This window comes from Pristis pectinata, chromosome 8 (assembly GCF_009764475.1).
Source record: "Pristis pectinata isolate sPriPec2 chromosome 8, sPriPec2.1.pri, whole genome shotgun sequence".
Taxonomy (NCBI): domain Eukaryota; kingdom Metazoa; phylum Chordata; class Chondrichthyes; order Rhinopristiformes; family Pristidae; genus Pristis; species Pristis pectinata.
Genome location: NC_067412.1, coordinates 21,978,921 through 21,999,370, shown reverse-complemented (window position 1 = coordinate 21,999,370; position 20,450 = coordinate 21,978,921). Strand labels below are relative to the sequence as shown.

The 20,450-nt window shown below is 40.9% G+C and overlaps 1 protein-coding gene across 1 annotated transcript in view; it reads left to right on the top strand.

The window, feature by feature from the left end:
* The window catches only part of abat (4-aminobutyrate aminotransferase), a 141,451-nt gene that overhangs the window by 83,037 nt on the left and 37,964 nt on the right, over positions 1–20,450 (top strand). The window contains exon 5 of the mRNA XM_052021901.1: positions 4,336–4,453. Within this exon, the coding sequence (XP_051877861.1) occupies positions 4,336–4,453 (118 nt within the window). The remainder of the gene's footprint in view (positions 1–4,335; positions 4,454–20,450) is intronic.

The following is a 20,450-nucleotide window of genomic DNA, read 5'->3' as shown; positions in this document are numbered from 1 at the left end:
GGTAAATCTTTCACATTTCACAAAATATACCTACCGACCTAATTTCAGCAGGTTCACAATATTTACAACCTTTATCTGAACCATTGTTTCGAGATCATCAAGTATGAATAAAACGTTTAGCAAATTATTACATATGCAACTATGCAGATATAATTCTGCTCTTAAGTATCAATCAATATAATTCAGTTAGTATTCTGTTAATTCTTCTAATCTTCCAGTTTTTATTGGGACCATGTTGATTTCTGCAACCCACAGTACAGTTTGATATCCATTATTTCCCCAACTCCTCATGCTCAGAACCAGAATAAAGGATCAGAAGGAGGAAATCTTGACAATAAGGTTTAGATGGAGGAAGAAGTGGAAGGACAAATGCTGAAAATGAGGGAGGCAGGGGATGTGGAGATAGAAAGAAGGGTAGAGAGTGGAACAAAATTGTATAGGTAAGGAGTGAAGGTGATGCAGAATTGCAAAGGGTGTACAGCATTTCTTGCTACTCCCTGCACTTTTCTTGGTGGTGTCACACAGTGAAGACTATGGCCACTGGATGGTTGCAATCCATACTGCAATTTTTAAGCAGCTCTCTGTCAACTGGGGAGATATAGTTGAGGAGCACCCTGGTGAAGACTTGTGCAGAGAGCAGGGAAGACCTTCTGTAAGTTCCCCAGTTGGACTTGTCTCTTGAAGATGGTCACTAAAGACACTTACGTTAGACTATTGTTTATTGACTACAGCTCTGCCTTCAATACAATAATACCAAGCAAGCTTGTCACCAAACTCCGAGACCTAAGACTCAACATCTCCCTCTGTAACTGGATCCTTGACTTTCTAACAAACAGACCGCAATCAGTGAGGATAGGCAGCAATTCCTCCAGCACGATTATTCTCAACACTGGTGCACCTCAAGGCTGCGTCGTCAGCCCTCTACTCTACTCCCTATACACTCATGACTGTGTGGCCAGATTCTGCTCTAACTCCATCTACAGGTTTGCAGATGATACCGCCGTTGTAGGCTGTATCTCAAACAGCGATGAGTCGGAGTACAGGATGGAGATAGAGAGCTTAGTGGAATGGTGTCATGACAACAACCTTTCCCTCAATGTCAACGAAACTAAAGAGCTGGTCATTGACTTCAGGAAAGGGGGCGGTGTACGTGCACCTGTCTACATCAATGGTGCTGAGGTCGAGAGGGTTGAGAGCCCCGAGTTCCTGGGAGTGACCATCACCAACAACCTGTCCTGGACAAACCACGTGGATGCCATGGCCAAGAAAGCCCACCAGCGCCTCTCCTTCCTCGGGAGGCTAAAGAAATTTGGTTTGTCCTCTTTGACTCTCACCAACTTTTACCGATGCACCATAGAAAGCATCCTATCAGGATGTATCACGGCTTGGTATGGCAACCGCTCTGCCCAAGACCGCAAGAAGCTGAAGAGAGTTGTGGGCACAGCCCAGCGCATTACGGACACCTGTCTCCCTGCCTTGGACTCTGTCTTTACCTCTCGTTGTCTTGGTGTAGCAGCCAGCATAATCAAAGACCCCATCCACCTGAGACATTCTCTCTTCTCACCTCTTCCATCGGGTAGAAGATACAGGAGCCTGAGGGCACGTACCACCAGACTTAAGGACAGCTTCTACCCCACAGTGATAAGACTATTGAACAGTTCCCTTATACAATGAGATGGACTATGACCTATGACTTCATGACCTCACGATCTACCTTGTTGTGACCTTGCACCTTATTGCACTGCACTTTCTCTGTAGCTGTGACACTTTACTCTGTACTGTTACTGTTTATTTTACCTGTACTACATCAATGCACTCTGTACTAACTTAATGTAACTGCACTGTGTAATGAATTGACCTGTAAGATCAGTTTGTAAGACAAGTTTTTCACTGTACCTCGGTACAAGTGACAATAATAAACAAATACCAATACAATAAGAGTGTCTCTGAGGCCCTCTGGCTTGTCCTCCTCCCTTCCAGATATGGATAATGAAGTTGTGGATTTGTGACTGCCAAATTTTCAAGCTCCTGCAGGGATATCAAGCACCTCATTGCTTTTCCATTGGCATATAGCCTTTTTTGAGTTCATATTGGTCAGGGGTGATGCTGAGGCTGGCCCAGGTAGTTTGGTGTGGAATGGAGTAAAGGGCATTCACATCAAGGACTGATTCATGGTTGAGGGGTTCTTCAAAGTGTTCCTTTCAACAAGTGACACGTGGTGGAAGGTGCATGCCAAGAGTACCTTGAGTTTATAGTTAATCAACTCCTAATTCTCATCAAACAAATCCTAGTGAGTTTTAGTAGAGAAGCCAAGAGTCTCTTCTTTGGTGCCAATTATACTGGAGTTCAGGATTGTCTGGACATTGGAGACATGATGTTGGTTGGGAGTCATCATATTGTCTGGGAAGCATTGAGAAAGGCTACCTTCGAAATTTTCGATGCAGATTTTCTTACAACATTGTTGACTTTGTGATTTGTTTTAAAACCAGTTTGTTGGATATAACCAAGAGATTTGGGCTGTGATTGGTCCAACAGTCATCGTTATCTGTGTTATGTCTTGCCATACAAAATAAAGAGTTTAATTCTTTAGGATTTTTATTTTCTTCATGCCTGCTGAATGTAGTTGTCTGCAAACACAGACCTTGAAGAGTTTAACCAAAAAGAACAACTACCAGCTGGATACAATTTTATATATACAATATATATGTATATATTATAAGACAGCATTCCTACCAACTGTCATGGCATGGGTGATGCAGACATCTTTGCCGGGTAAGATAGGCAGCCGTGAGAATGATGCCAGTGTTTTTTGGGAATGTTTCCAAGATACAAAGGGTGTTCTGTGAATCCTGGTTGATATTTGCAGAGCCATCACTAAGAAGCTAATCGTTGCTGAATAGTTCAAGTTGGTTACAATAGCATAAGCTGGAGCCCTGCCATGGGGGACCCATTGGATTACTGTTAAGGAAGTAGCTGCAGACAGGGTGTTCGATATCTCTGTCTGTTCAGGCTGCATCGAAAGAGTTTTCAGCCAGTGTTATATTCTTTAATTTATTCCAGAATCATAGCCACAGATCATAGAGTTACGCAGCACAGAAACTGCCATCATCCCCATTCCATTTGGCTCCACCTATCAGCTTCTGTCCCGGTGTCACCCCCCCACCCCCACCTGGTTCCACCTGCCCATCATCCCCTCCCCGTCTGATTCCAACTATTACCAACCAGCCTCTATCCCAATCTGGAAATCTTTCCTGTTCCCTCGAGCTTTGATGAAGGGTCTTGACCTGAAACATCGACTTGCACCTTTTGCTTCCACAGATGCTGATTGACCCGCTGAGTTCTTCCAGCGTTCTGTCTGTTTTATATTTCAGCATTCCTTGGAGTTCCTGATTTTAATCCTTACTGACCATGCTACACCTTGAAAGACGTCAATTGTATATTGCTAGGAAGTCTCAAGTTATGTTAATATGGAGGAACAAAGAAAGTCACAGCACTGCCCAATGCAATGGACCACCAGCAACAGCATAAATAGCTGACAGTAATACTGTTGGGTTTTGTCTCGGCTTACAAGACTACCTGGGTCATTCATGTTCTTCCATGATTTTAACCATTGTCACAGGTACTCGGGAATCCTTAAATGTTGTCTTTCATTGCCAGAAACCATAATGTTACATGTAAAATGCTAATGCAATAATAAAGATGTAAAATCGGAATCAATTCTGGCTTGTCTGAATTCTTTAGCACCAAGAAATCAAAGAATCCTACAGGACACATTATTGAAATTTATAGTTAGAAAGGTTAATATTTCTTCTGATTTTTGTGTGAATAAAGATGAGCAGCATAGAAGGTTAATTTCTGTATGACAAAATGTTCTGCACAACTTGAACATTTTTGAGTGCCTAGAGTCATAACATCTTTGTACATTTTTTACAGATTATCAAAATTCTCCCTAAACTCACACATTGGTGAAGCATAGATGAATAAGTGAATTAAAATTATATCACAATTGCTGCTTGTATGGAATGAATAATTATCATTCAGGGTACATTCCATCTCCCACAGCGCACAGCTTGAAAGCCATGCTGGTGGTTCAGCACTGAAATGCTCACAATCCTATGAGAGTGACATAACAGACTGGGTGTCCACACATGCTTGAGGTGTTCTGCCAGAAACATCTTAATTTCCTTGGCCAATATCATCCGAGTTGTGTGGCTCTGATGTTGGTGTGGATCCTGTAATAAACTTCAGCTATTGAATTGGACTCCGGCCATGTTTGAACATATTTTACTCTCTACCTACATTAAAGTTGAGTTTTCCTCTTTCTCTCTCTCTCAGAATGTGGATGCAGTTAATTTCTTTTGCGACTATGAGGAAAGTCGGGGTAACTACTTGGTGGATGTTGATGGCAACAGAATGTTGGATCTTTACACCCAGATCTCTTCCATTCCTATTGGTAAGAGCTACATCTTTTATCACGTTATATTGGGAGCTACACAGCTTAGGAGAGAGACTTTTAAACATGACTTTTATCCAACAGAACATTTCTTCAAACAGTATCTTTCACTGTAAACATCGTTTTTCAAAGACATCATAAAGTTTCAAAGCTGATAATCTGAATTATTTCTATCAGGATATTTAAATCTGTGATTTAGTGCATCAACCCCTCCAGTATAAGAAAAATATGGCTGCTTCCTGTCGTCTTATGGAGCCACTCTAGGTTAGTGTTAACAGTTCTCCAGGATTATCCAGAAGTCTTCGGGAATTGAAAATAAATGTCCCATTCATGGCTGTAGGCAGTGCAGGAGATTTTCTGAAATTCTGTTGCCTCGTGCTTGGTCGCATTAACTAAAGTCAGGGTGTAAACTCTACTGAGAAGGTGGACATATTCAGTCACAAGGCACAGGGCTAAGGAGTTTCTCATTTTTACTTTCATTTCCTTCCTTTCCACGATCAGTGTTAGTTATTCTTGTTGGCCCATCAAGTTCCTTGTTTAAGTGATGATATATGATGATATAACTTTATTGGTCACATGTACATTGAAACACACAGTGAGATGCAGTTTTTACGTAGAGTGTTCTTGGGGGCAGCCCGCAAGTGTTGCCATGCTTCTGGCGTCAACACAGTATGCCCACAACTTACTAACCTGTACATCTTTGGAATCTGGGAGGAAACCGGAACACCTGGAGGAAACCCACGCAGACATGGGGAGAATGCACAAACTCCTTACAGACAGCGGCAGGAATTGAACCTGGGTCGCTGGCACTGTAATAGCGTTACGCTAACCGCTACACTACCGTGCCTGCCCTACCATTGATTTGAGTGTCCACCAACCATTGACTTGCCCTGTTTCCAGCAGGTTTAGTGTACGTGTTCCCACCCGGCCCCATCTGAAGCAGACAAAAGTCAGTGTGCATGAAATATAAACCTAGAATTTTGATCAATTAATGTCAGTTTTTTTTAAGGACAAATCACATATTATTATATTTTAACCTGGGTTGGATCACACTGACAATCTGGGTGAAAACAGGCCATCAGGAAGTTGGACAGGGCACTTTCATTTGCTGTTCACGTGAACATATCTGACATATTCCTAGTGTTAGGCATGCACCTAATGTCACTGTTTGCATATCACCCATTTCCACCCTTACCAACATAAATTGGAGCTCAAAAATGCAAACTACAGCCTTGTTTGAAAAGTCATGAAAAGCAAGGAGCACACCTCATTGTTTGGTCATCTCCGGGTGTTCTGGTTTCATTATCGGAAGGATGTGGAAGCGCTAGAAATGGTGCAGAGGAGATTTACCAGGACGCTGCTGGATTTAGAGAATATGCATTCTGAGGAGAGACTAAGGGAGCTAGGGCTTTAATCTTGGAGAGAAGGAGCATGAGAGGATACATGATAGAGGGTGTATAAAAATGTTAAGAGGAATAGATAGGGTGTACAGCCAGCGCCTCCTTCCCAGGGCACCAATGCTCAATACAAGAGGGCATGGCTTTAAAGTAGTGGGTGGGAAGTTCAAAGGATATATCAGAGGAAGGTTTTTTACCCAGAGAGTGGTTGGGGCATGGAATGCACTGCCCGGGGCTGTGGTGGAGGCAGGTACATTGGTCAAATTCAAGAGATTGCTAGATAAGCATATGGAGGAATTTAGAATAGAGGGATATGTGGGAGGAAGGTGTTAGATAGTCTTAGGCGAGGTTTAAATATCGGCACAACATTGTGGGCCGAAGGGCCTGTATTGTGCTGTACTGTTCTATGATTCTATGAAGCATGGCAACACTTGCAGGCTGCCCCCAGAACACTCCACACAAAAGATGCATTTCACTGTGTGTTTCGATGTACATGTGGCTAATAATCTTACCTTACATCATGCCTCATTGTACAATCATTCTACTGATCCTGCACCTCATTATGACCTAAATCTAGCATTGCAAGTGACCCCCTCAAAGCAGTGGATAACGTGGAGAGTGCCACACACACTGACAATAGCCTTGTCCTCTGTGTTTCTCCACATTCCCACAGGAGCCTTTTATGCAGCTTGTATATAGCTGCTGTGGGGATGGGTCCTTTAAGATCTGACAACCTTCCCTGTATGTTGATTGGCAAAGGTACGGCAATGGGCATGAATCTCTGCAGCTTCCTTGTTAAATATCTCAGTCCTCTTTTAGTGTATCTTTTCAGGGATAAATCACCCCGATACTATTTTAAACCTCCTTCTGGCCATTTCTTGTTTTTGCAAGGGAAGGAATGAGCACTAGCACAATGCAAAGTGATGGCTCAGCACACTGAAAATTGGTGAAACCCAATTTCTAGGTAATTTTTGCTAAATGGGGCAGGTTCATAGGCAAAGAGCTTACTTTGCCATTCCTGCTCTGAGACTCTCTGCAGACCTAGACTGGGACCTCGAATGTCAGATGCTCAATGGATATCACAGAATGTACCCATCAGCAGGAGCTCCTGTTAGCCAAAGCATAGCACATTTCTTCTTTTCCCAGACTGCTGGATTATATGTATATTTAAAGCTTTGCTCATGGATACTAATTAACACAAGAAAGAAGTTAAAAAAAGATCGGAATAATCAGTTTTACTCCTTTCTCAAATGAGCTCTGAACAGTCATGTATTGGTTAATGACTAATGACTATTTGTAGGAAGTCAAATGATGCATCCTTGTAAAATGTATCCAGCTAGAGCAAGCATCCCTACTCTGGACTATTTGTCATCTATTTGCAGTTCTACAGTAGATATGGAAAGTTTCCTTCTTCTCCAAAACCACATTTAAATATATGAACAATTAAAATAGCCATTGTTTCAACTTCTTGGAGGGTAGTAAGTATTATTCAGAATTCCAAGTAATTGGAAATAAAAATTAACAGGGAGATTTTCTTCCTGTACAAATATCTCCACCTTCTGAGAAGGAAATCTGTTTTATGATCAATGCTCTGCATTGCTCCTACACTCGCAGATCTGTAAACCAAAAGAATCGTAGTGTGAATTTACATTTTTTTTATTATTTATTCATTTTTCGGAATCTGGGCATCATTGGCAAGGCCAACATTTATTACCCATCCTGAACTGCCTTTGAGTAGGAGCTGAGCCGCCTTCTTCTTGAGCACTGCAGTCCAAACTGAGTGGATTATTAAATAATTTCAGAAGCAATTTAAGAGTCAATCGCATGGGATGGTTGGGTCTGGAGTCACATACTGATCACACCCAGTAGGCATGGCAGATTAACTCCCCTGAAGGGCATTTGTGAACCAGGTGGATATTACAAAAACCAAGTAACGTTTGCGGTCATTGTTACTATGACTAATTGTTGCTGTTGTCCTTCTAAATTACAGATTATTAACTGAATTTAAATTCCACGTTTGCCAATTAAACAGATTGCTAGTTCAGTATCCTAAGCACTCTGCTAAACACTAAACGTTGCCTTACATCTCCAGCAACCCAGATTCAATCTTGACCACATGTTGTCCATGTGGAGTTTGCATGTTCTCTTTGTGAAGGCGTGCTTTTCCCTCAGGCGCTCTTTGCCTCGAACATCCTAAGGGTCCGCTGATTGATGGGTCTAATTGCCTACAGTAAATTAGCTCAAGTTTCACTGAGTGGGAAGTTGATGAGAATGTGAGAAAGGGAAAATTAGTCAGAGGATGGGATTGATGGGTTACTTTGAGAGTTGGCATAGACCAGATGGGCTGAATGGCCTCCATAGAGGCATAAGTAGTCTGGGTGTAGCATCAGTAGACTAGTGGGTGGTGGGATTGAGGTCAGCAGAATAGTGGAGATGGTAGGGCAAAGGGCTTTGGAGGAGATGTGGGGACAACAGGGAGCACATGGCTATCAGCTTGCATAAAGTAGTCATGCATTCCTAAGGAAGAGCCAAATCAGGAAATTACATACTGGAGTCGGGCTCCCAGCTCCGTGCTGAGTAATGACAAAGCAGACCTCACAACTGCTCTGGCCTGTCTGTGAGTGACCTGTGGACTTCAGCATGCATTTTACCACATCAATGAATTTCTAGGCCATGGTTCTCAACTTCAGGCATTTCTTTTGTTAAAGATAACAATTGTGACTAACAGCTTGGTTACTAGGAGTTTACAGTGTTCGTTTTAGAATTTAAGCCATTTGAATTTTTTGATTGTTACTTCCACTTTGTATTGTAATTGCAATCATCGGGGAATGATTTCAGTATTAAAGGATAATGCATCCTTTCTGATAGAACATTAGACAGAAAATCTCAACAGTGAAAGAATGGGCAACATTAATGAAAATAAGATCACTGGGGCATGATGACTCAATGAGACATCACACGCTACACTGCATCACTGAAAAACAGAAAAGATCAGTGACTAACATTATGCTGAGATGCAGAAGGGAAAACAGAGCATTGATGTGCCATTGTTAGACCAGTGGAAAGATTAAATGGTGTGTATTGAACTCCGAGATGGAATCGCATTGTAGGGCCTTTAATGGATAATGTCTCTCTGTCTCTCTCAATTTCTCTCTCTCTTACTCACTCAGTCTCTCTACCTCTCACTCTCTGTCTCTCGCTCCCTCCCAGTCTATCTCTCTCACTCTCCCAAAAAAATTGAAACATAATCTGTCACCAGATATACTTTTCCATCTAAGTGAAACTGATCTAACCTGACTTTTGCCCAGATTTGCTTGGTGTATTTCCTTTGATTGGGTTCCTTCTAGAGATCATAGGTCTTGCATTTCTGCACAGGGTCTCTGATCACCCCCTACATCCCTGACCAGTAGATACTTTCCCTCACCCTAACAGAGGCAACCATTCACTCCTTGAGTTGAGAAGTGAAAACTTTTTTGAAAATATTGTTCTTTTGTAGCTGGGAAACAATTACCATTTCAGCTCCAAAGATCATGTCAGCTCAAGCACACAGTTGACCTTTTCGCATAGAAGCATGATCTGAGAATAGATTCAACTTCACATTCTGTCTCTTTCTATTGTCTCTGTATCACTCACTACAGGACTGTATTGTATGGTCTTTTTATGGGCTTCTTCATCTTTTGCAACAAAGGATAAGAGATTGGAATATGTCGTGCCATGCTGGTTGTCTCCAGTTCAAAATCCTCAGCATCTCTTATGTCCTTGAGACAGTCTTGGCGAAGCCGGTTGGCTACCTACATGTCTTCTTCCACACATGTGGAATCTTTATGTTGAATACTCGCATCTTCATAAGCATTCTCTGTAACCTCTTTGGTGTTCTTTTGAGGAGCCTTGCAGCTTTGATATCAAGTAGTTCTCTTTAATGTGTATTGATAAAACGTCCCTAGTCTAAAAATCATAGTTTGTACGAGAAGAGCTCTACTTGCTATCAGCTGACACTGCAGAAAGTTAATTGCTCAAGACCCTTTTGCTCTGGGGCATTTGCCTGTAATGTTAGCACCTTCTTGTTATCAAGGTATCATTACACAGGCTCTACTGTGATTGTCTCCTTGATCTGTTTAAGGCTTGTTCATGCCTTACTATGTCACAATTTTCTTGATCGGCTGTCTGAGTGAGGCAGTGGCTGCTCAGATGATTGATGAATACCAAAAGGTGTACTCACAACATTCTTCAGACTTGTCATCTGCTTTACTGCCTTGAGATTGTCTGGATCTCAGCTCATAGAATCATACAGCAGGGAAACAGGCTCCTCAATCCACTGAATCCATGCCAATCATCGTACACATTTACACTTGTCCTACACAAATCCCATTTTATTCTCCCTTCCGGAAGTCTAGCACTCACCTGCACACTAGGGAGATTTTACGGTGGTCAGTTAGCCTACCATCTGTGCTGATCAGGTGAAGGAGATTTTCTTCAGTCTGAATTTCAAATTTTGTTCGTTCGGCTTCAGTGCTTCTCCCTGCATCCGCTCACCAGTACTCTCAGATTTCAGTCATTGTCTAACTCTGTTTCTTCCACTGTTTGTTCTTCTCCAAACCAATATGTCATCTGCTATGGTCTTCTATTTACACCAGCATCCAGTCTTTGCTGACATTCCTTTGGTTCTGGGTTTATCACAAACAGCATTCTTTCCAATCTTATCTACCAACCAGTGTGTTAAAGCAGGTTAAATATGAATTCTCCTCATCAAGCTGTGCATGCCATTCTTTAAATGCAGCTTGCTGTAATTCTTGCTCTACATGGGTCCAGTAAAACATCATCTATCATCTTCATAGCGAGTAGTTCCACTTTAGAACTCTGTAATAGTCTCAGATGTAGGCAGATTCTTAACTTGCTGTTTAAACTTCTTAACATACGTGAAGCTGAATACCAATGGGTTAGGTGTGTCTACTGTGGTGCCTTCACTGCCTGAGTCAGTCTCTCCAGCTCAACTTTAAGATTATCCTTCAGAGCCACTGGACAATGCTTTGTGGCATCTAAGACTATATGGTGTTTACCTGTTACATGAAAAGTGATTGTATATCCATCTTGAGTTCTGCAGCTTACTCATTACTTGCTTGCTTTGAACCAATCTTTATGATCTATGTCATAATTCTCTTGATTCCTTAGACTTTTGGCTTCCTTTGGGAGGATGTTAAATAGTGTCACAGAGTAAAAGAACAGGTTAATCATTTTCAGCCTGTACTAAACACAGATTGGGTCCAGCTAGAATAAAGTCCAGTTGGTTCACCTCTGGAAGGATATAATGATCCCAGAGGATGCAGAGAAGATTTATTAGACTGAGTCCTGACAGTAGGGATTTCTGCTATAAATTTGGATTGGAGAAACTGGGGTTGTTCACCTAGAGCAAAGAAGTTTGAGAGGGGTTTTACGAGAGGTGTACAAGATCATGACCGAATTAAATCAGGGAAGTAGAAGGAAGCTGTTCCCATAAACCGATGGTTCAGAGACCAAGACACAGGCTTAACATTTTGGGGGAAATATACAAAGGGGATGTGAGGAAAAAGAAATAGATAGAAGCTGGAATTCACTTCCTGTAAGGATGTTGAAAGCAGAATCAATCTGTATTTTCAAAAGATGTTGGCTAGAAATGAGTGAAAATAATTTACAGGGCTATGGGGAAAAAGGGGGCAGTGAGACTAATGGGATTGCTTTACTAGGAACTGGTATTGAATAGATGGGCTGAATGCCCTCTAACGATTCTATAAATCTGTGCTGTTAAAATCTAGTAATACTTGACCAAGTGGAGATTTGAAGAATCATAGACATTTAAATAGCTAATTGGGAGTTATTAGATGTGAATTTAGGCTCACCAGGATGTCATGTGAGTGGCATGTAGATCTTTTTGTAATTTAATCTGTCTACCAAACTGTGTACTCTTTTTGAAGGCTGTGAAAGCTAGGTCATGACATCTAACTGAAATGGAAAATGAATAGCTTCCAGTTTCACTGTCTCTGAAAAATTCTCAGTTATTTGGGACCCAAAGGTTATCAACAAAGAGTCCATGCAGACTACCCTCATGCTCATGGGCTTTGTGGCTGGGACAAGTTGAGTGGATGCCTCAAGATTGTCAGTTCTGTGCTGTGTGAACAACTCAAGAACCATCCGCCATAGAAGGCTGAAACTCTGACACAACAACAGGTTTGTACAAGTTTTCAAGAAGTTCAGCATTCCTTTTACAACTGGGAAAATCTGAACCTGCACTGCTCAGTCTGGAGACACAAGAGATTCTGCAGATGCTGGAATCTGGAGCGACACACACAAAATGCTGGAGGAACTCAGCAGGTCAGGCAGCATCTATGGAGGGAAATAAACAGTCAACGTTGATGAAGGGTCTCGACACGAAACGTCGACTGTTTATTTCCCTCCATAGATGCTGCTTGACCTGCTGAGTTTCTCCAGTATTTTGTGTGTGTTGCTCACACTGGAGAAGCCAGTTCAAAACTGGTATAGTCAGTGTGACCAGTCTGCCAGGAATCAGGGAGTACTCCAACCTTCACTTGCAGCCATTATGGGAAGGTGTGCTGCTGACACACTCTTCTTCCATGCCACCTCCAAGCACCATCAATTGACTGACTGTCACATCTCCTTTCATCTTTCGTGATGTTGGACAGCCACCTTCACCAAGTGCAGCACATCATTTTTCAGCTGAGACCTTGGATATCTTACAGTAGGTACTTGGAGCAATGGTCTGAAGTTGAAGCAGTACCAGAATATGTGCTTTTCAATCTGTGTGAGTTCACAGTAATTTCACTGATCACTGAACTGCTGGTGAACACAAGAATAAATCTAAAATTCAATAACCCACCCACGTAGTTTATCAAAGGCCACCAGAGATTCTGAGGATGATAATATTCTGTAGAATAAATTGAGTCTTACTGGAATTAATGAAATTCAGGCATCCTTTTACAAATAAGGAAATAAAATATCATTCCTATATATATGAAGAAAGGACATTGACAATATATTCTTTCTGGTGAGATGCCTTATTATTATTTGATGCCACTTTACTGGTAGGTCTGTATTTGAGAGCCTCAGCTTGGTTTTTTTGTAACTGAGTTTTAACTTTTGTTTCTTGATTAAACCTTTGAATTGAGCCATTTGTAATGTTGATGCTTTTCTGGAAGTAGAAAAGGTGACAGTGAACCTCAGGTTACAAAAATTTATCCTATCAGTTTTTTGTGGAGTTAATATGTTGTTTCTTATTACCACTTCCTGTTCCTTTGGTTGAAAATGGGTTTTCAGTGTAAAAAGAGGGAACGAATAAAGGAGTCTCGCTGAAAGTGAAATCTGAGAAGCATCAGCTATGTTGGAACAGCATTTAAGGTGTAAAACTGCAAGAGAGTGATAGGAAAGCTGTTTTTGTTTTGCAAACAAGGATTTTGGGAAAAATCAGAAACATATAACCTATTCTTTGCAGTAAAAGCTATATTGCGTGCTCCAGTGTTGAAATGGAGCTTGATCCTTCATCCATCTTTCCCAGAGGGGTGACTGATTCCACTGTCAAACTGATAACTATGGTGATGAACCCAGAGGTGAGGGCATTATCTACACTAAGTTGAAATTCAATTCCTTCCACTGAAATGGACTGGATAGTCCTGGATTTGACCTGCTGCCTGAAGATGCTGCCCATGGGTGTTCACTCAATTGCATTAACTTATTATGGATGCAGAAGGCTGGTTGAACTAATGCTCCATATCAAAGAGGCTTCAAACAGCTCTCAGGCATCGTATCTAAGGGCCTGCCCAAAAAATCTTAAAAGCCTTTGACAGCCCACCATTGTCATAAGTTTTTGATTATCGAAGACATTTAAAAATTGTTCAAAATAGACTTGAATAATTAAAAAATAAATATATTTTATAAAATACTTAATAAGAAGCAATTCAAAATAAATAATTGAGAAATAACTGTTCCTCAAAGAGTCGGTGACAGCATTCAAACAAATGGGGTTGTGGTTCTTAATGGGAGTCATGCCTGGTGGAAAGCTGAGGGGCTGGATGAGAGGTGTATGCTGCTGTACTCCTCAGCACGTTAGTGCTCCTCCACTGGGCTCAGAGTCCAGTAGTGGAGTAGTAAGTCAAATGTGCTGGCATGTGATCTCTAGTTCATCTCCAACTTCCGCATGTAAGTTGAGGCAAGCTGAACCATGTGCAGACTAGATATGGAACTGCCAGCTACAGATAAACTCAATCTGGGACATTGTGTAATAGTAGGATGAAAGCTTTGGACAGAAAGTTTCCTCCCAAGCTCCAACCAAACGGAATTCATTTGCCCAAGTTAACAGGGTCAGTAAATAGTGCAGCAGATAACAAGAAGTTGAAAGCACTAGGAGATTTTTAATAAATGGGCAAAACTATGAAAAGTTGAATTCCATGTGGAGATATGAGGGGTCGTACACTTTGGATCCAAAAGATATGAATCAGGATAGATGAAGAGAAGTGTTTCACCTACCTAGGGAGACTTAAATTAGGCATCCTAGTCTCAGGACAAGGTTCACCGTATAATACTGAGGTAAGAAACCTCTTCACTCAAATGTTTGCAAATCTTTGGAATTTAGTACCCCGAAGATCTGTGAGTGCTCAGTTGCTGAGCATATGATAAATTGATCAATCCTTGAAGAGAAAGAGAAGTAAGGGTTATGGAGATCACACAAGAGTTGATTGAGGTGGAAGAAAATCCATGATATTGAATGGCCCAGTCCTGCTATTATTTCTTACATTCATTTAATAGCAGGGCTTATGGGTTAAGATTAAGGATAGAAAATTCAAGGGTGGCCTGAAATATAATAAGGATTTGGCAGGATAGATATAGAGGAACTCTTCCTCTGCTGGAGGAGATCATCAAATAGAAATATGAGATTCTCCCATAAAAGGCCATGGTTGTGAGGATATTTAAAGGTTTCAAGACTAAGATAGTTAGAATACCAAGAATTATGAAGTAAATGAAACTGAGGCACCTATCAGAAACATGTCTGAGTTGTGGATTGGTTTATTATTATTGTCAAATGTACCAAGGTACAGTGAAAAGTTTCTGTGAATGGCATTTTCCTTTTCCTTATGCTCCACAAATTGATGAACCTTTGGCTTATTATATCGATGCCAAATTTTTGATATTGTGGAAAGTTAACATTAGATGGATCAAAAGACCTTTATTTGAATTGCTCTTGTTGTGTTTGTGATTGAATAAGAGGAACATTTTGGATTTTAGCAGCACAGAAATTTTAATCACACCATGCATCAGATTTCACCTGGAGTAGAGTGTGCAGCAGGATCTCCCTTTGCCTTTGCACTGTGATAAGATGGAAAACTGCACAAAATCCTTCCAACCACAGCTTTCTCATTTTCACCTGTTTTGCTTTTCTAATTTAGTTTCACCTGAAATACTTGCACACTGCTTGCCTTTAAATGTGGCAGTGAACCTGTACTGACTATGTAGGTAACAGTTTACTACATTCTTCTCAGCAATACAGAGAGCCTAAAATGCTGTGGCAGAGCAAGCATCCAGAATAGCTAAAAGTGAAGGAGTACCAGCAAAGATTTAAACGTAAGGCAGTCTGGAAATGGAGGGAAGAATTACCAGGTCTTTAATTTTGAATTATGTCTTTTTTTATTGGAGGATGTAAAATGTTTTTGTTCCTCAATCTTTTCTTAATGCATTGCAGAGTTCTGATTCCTGATGCAACAACAGTTTTGTCCTTTTATACCACTGTTCTCCCCTACTGCGCTAAGCTCCCTAGTGCAGACAGGAAAATAATGTCTGGAAGAGAAATGCAATTGAATCCAGAAACTTGTGACTGCACTGGAGTGTGTGAAGAGGAAAGTTACAAAGATGTTATCAGGGCTGGAAAATTGTAGCTGTGGGGAAAAATTGGATAAAATGAAGTTGTCCATCTTGAAACAAAGAACATTGAGAAGACATTGGATAGCTGGGGTCATTTGCTATGGAACAGAACAGATTTAGGGGAGACTTACTTACGAGATACAAAACAATGAGGACGTGAACTAATTTTCCTAGGCAGAGGAGTCAAAAATCAATGTGCATAGATTTAAAGTAATTGGTAGAAGGATTAGAGGAAAATATTTTCACCAGAAGAGTGATGGGGGTCTGAAGTTCACTGCCTGGTAGGATGCTAGAGACAGAAACACTCATCATAATTATAAAGTACTTCAATGTGTCCTTGAAGAGCTGTGACCTGCAGAACTAAGGATACTGTGCTGAAAGGCAGGATTAGATTGGCAACTCTTTTTCAGCACCACAGAGAAGATGGGCCAAATGGCCTCCCGTGTCATAAATTTTCAATGATTCTTTGAAATATTTTGCAGTAAAATAGCAGGTGACTTAGATAGGCATAAATCCAACACACTTGTATTTCTGCCACCAAGTGTGAAAGAAAACTGAATGTCCAAATTGCAACATGACCAAAGCATTTATAAGTATTCCCACAAGCAAACACATTTTCAGCTATGTGGGCTCATAACATATTACATAATTAAATGCTCAGGTGGCTAATTGATGCTGTTATCTCTGTAATTCAGTGAGTTCTGGGCCATTGATTAATAGAGTTTATGATGAGGACTGGATCTGTCAGACAGTTTTACTGCTGGGTTTGTTTGTGTTCTTGAGACATTAATCAATGTTGACAGGAAGCTAATGGAGGTCTCTGCAGTGCAATAGAAGCTAGAATTCAAGTAACCTGGTGAGGGAATGAAAGGATCAATATCAAAGGAATATTAAATAGCCTATGTGATTCTACTTAAGAACAGTCAGTGATATTTATTTGATTTCTTTCTGCTTTTTGAGAATTATAAAATGTCAGAAAATTTAGATATAATAAGTGTTGAATTCTTATGAGGTTACCCGTCTAAGTCGTTGAAAATGTTGCACTGGCATTAACTAGCACAATACCAGGCATAATTGAGGAAGTTCTTTAATAAATATTTAATGTACATATCTTGCCCTATTACAAATAAATTCTGTCTCCCCCTGACCCAGATCATATAAGCCATGCAATTCTAGATTTGTTTCTCGGTCTGTGCTCAGTTGAAAACACTCAGCCATTCCAATTGTAAAAGGAAAGAATCCATGGATTTCCTATCCAAAAAGAATACTGACTTGGGCAATAGACTGGAGGATGGACAATAGCCTGGTATTGTACCAGTTAATGCCAGTGCAACATTTTCAACAATTTAGTGGGGTACGCATGAGAATTCAACTTAGTTATTATAACTACATTTTCTGACATTTTATAATACCCTAGCACAAGGGGACACAACTGGCACTAATAGTTTAAAAAAAAGGAAAACCAATTGTTAATTATGCACAGGGAAAGCCTTCAGAGAAGGCCTCAAAGAAGAGTAATAAAGTAATACTTTAGAGCTTTAAAGTAACAGTAGTTGTCAGCTAACACCTTTCTTCATTTTAACTCTTACTAGATTTAAAATTGAAATCGAGTATCATATTGCATTGATAAGTGACAGTGGGGAAATATCATCTCTTCAGCGTTTTTGTTTACAGAAGCATGGTAGAAATACATTTTTGCAAAATATACATGATAAATCCTCCTGAAATACATTTCAGTTATCTGTAGATTTATGCTTCCTGATTAAGATACTGCACAACCAGAATTCATTTCTTCATTACCTATCATTGTAAATCTGTTCAGTTCAAGTGTTTTATGGTATCTTGGGAGAAGATTAAAGCCATCATTTTCGGCTCTTTCCACTGATTCTATTCCCCATCGTGTCACTGCCTGAAGCTGTATAAGACTGTTTGCAGCCTTAAGAGCTTATTCAGCCTATAAATATTCTCTTTCACTAAGATTGCCTACTTCCTATTCTCCAGTATTACCTGCCCCAGTATCGTAGGAAGCATTATAAAAGTCTTTGCAACCTTTTCCATTCCTACATTAACCCCCATTCTTTCTCCCTCTTACCCTTAACTCTTGCACATTTTCTCATTACCAGTGACTTCACCCCATCTATCCCTCCCCACTGAATCCCCAACTCCTGACACTAGTGAAAGCAGAGACTTCATTGTCTGAATCCTCCTGTATGAAATTCTCTTTCACTTTCACCTTTCCTTGTATCTCTGGGTCCCTGAATGGAGGTGATGGAGGTGGTGTAGGGGCAGGTGTTGCACCTATGGTGGGGGCAGTGGATAGTTCCCAGAGTGGGAGCAGGATGGGTGGGGGTTGGGGGGAGGAGTGAACTAGGGAGTTGCGGAGAGAGCGGTCCCTACAAAAGGCAGAAAGGGGTGGGGAGGGGAAAGGACTGTTCCCAAACAGTCCTTTCAGGTGAGACAGAGATTCACCTGTACCTCCCTTAATATCATCTACTGCATTCAGTGTTCCAAGTGTGGCCTCTCTACATTGGTGAGACCAAATACAGACCAGGTGACCATTTCACAGAACACCTGCACTCTGTCCATAACCGCGATCTGCGTCTCCCCATTGCCAGTCACTTCAACTCCGTCTCCCACACTATCACTGATGTGTCAGTCCTCAGCCTCCTCCACTGTCAGGAGAATTCCAAACGCAAACTGGAGGAACAACACCTCATTTTCCATCTTGGAATCTTACGGCCGAACGGCATGAACATTGAATTCTCCCACCCTCCCTTCTCCACAACCCCACCGCCCCTCCTTTTCCTAGCCTTTTTCTACCTTTTTTTCCCTCTCTCTCCTTACCTTTGACCCATCCCCCAGTGGATCTGCTCTCTCCTCCTCCCCAACACCTGGCATCATTATCTCTTACCTGCATCTACCTATCACCACCTTGTGCCCACCCCGCCTCCCCTCTTTTGTCCACGTATCACTGTCTGCTTTTCCCTCCTATACATTGGGCTTCCCCTTTTCCTACCTTCAGTCCTGAAGAAGGGTCCTGACCCGAAACGTTGACCACCTGCTTTACTCCACGGATGCTGCCTGGCCTGCTGAGTTCCTCCAGCATCATCGTGTTTTTTATCTGGATTCCAGCATCTGCAGTCCTTTGTTTCTCTACTATTTCTGCCTTGTGGGAACTCGGTTCATGGTTGCATTTCCAACTTGCGAACTGTTTGGGTTACAAACAATTCATAGGAATGGAACTCTGCCATAACCTGTGGATGACTATGCTTAGTTTATTTAGCTTGTGAAGAATGCTTTATATCTTTATTCATAGTTTTCACCCGTGTTGTAAACTGGTCATTGTTCTCCAGATGAAACATTCTATCCACTGATACTGATGGGCAATTCAAATAATCAAAAATGGTTTCCTTTGATCTTCAGGTCTATTACAGTAAGATATAAAAAGATACAAGATCATAAGGATTGAAGAAATGTGTGTGATCATTTGGATAGCCTTTTGTGGTATTTAAATGCATGATTAATCTGCAAGTGAAATGCCTGTTCTGAGTAATGATTTCTGTGATCTACCAGTGCTAATTACAATAGTCACAGGCTGCATGAACCAGCAAAGGGTTCAGTATCATATCTTGAACCCTCCAGTTGATGCTGCATGCACTTCATAAGGAAGAGGTTTATTGTGATTGGAATAGATGTTGTGCAGGGAGTGATTTTAATGCATGAAATTATGAAGGCAGCTGGAATATAACAAAGAGGCTCCAAGATTTTCGGAGAAGGAGGTGAAAATTAGGGAGAATCTATCATCACGGGCCAAGAGACTTTCTTAATGTTCAAAAGGTGGTGGGGGCAGGCAGCAGTGAAGATCAGAGCACTGTTGCTCTTTGATGTTATGATCTGCTACTCTGCATGCCTCCAGCTGGCGTTAACTGCATCATCAAAGTGAAAATGATTTGTGGCAGTAGTGTGTGTTTGCATGAATTGGACACCAAACAACACAGATTGTGCTCAAACAGCTACTCATGCCAAAGCCCAATTTTTCAGTTTAAGTTTACAGATGTCACCAGTTACAAACTTTTTTTTCAGAACGTTCAAAATTGTTATCTTCACAAGAACAGATAGAGTAATCAATGGTTTTTATGCAAACATTTGCTCACACACAGTCATGTTCAAAATGCCACAGCAGAACTCATCTTCCAGTTTGACCTTTCAAAAAATAGCTCTGAATAACATGTTTTTAAAAAAAGGTCTGGATGTGATTTTCGATGTAAATTAGTAATGTCGGATGTAAATTAACTGGTAAATGATCAATTTGAATTCTGAGTCCATGTGTTCAATGCTTTATGGAATCATTAAGTTTGTGGGAGGAAAGAAAGTGTGGAGAAAATTTTGCAACTCTATTTGTTGTGTCATTAGCTGAAGGCTTCCTGCCAATATCGTAAGGAAAGTGTATTCACAGTAAATGGCAAGTTGTTGAAAGCCATGAATTCAACTGGTGGTGATTGCAGGAATCTGTTGAATGGATTTGTTGCTCCCTATAAGGTTGTGTCCAAAAAAAATCTTGGCAGACTGTATGAAAAAAACTTGTTCCATCCTTCAAAAGTAAAAGTAAAAACATTCCTCAAATGACTTCCAGTGATACTTTTTAAAATCCAATCCAAAGGATTTACTTAAAATGTTATAATCTCTACATGGATGTTTTT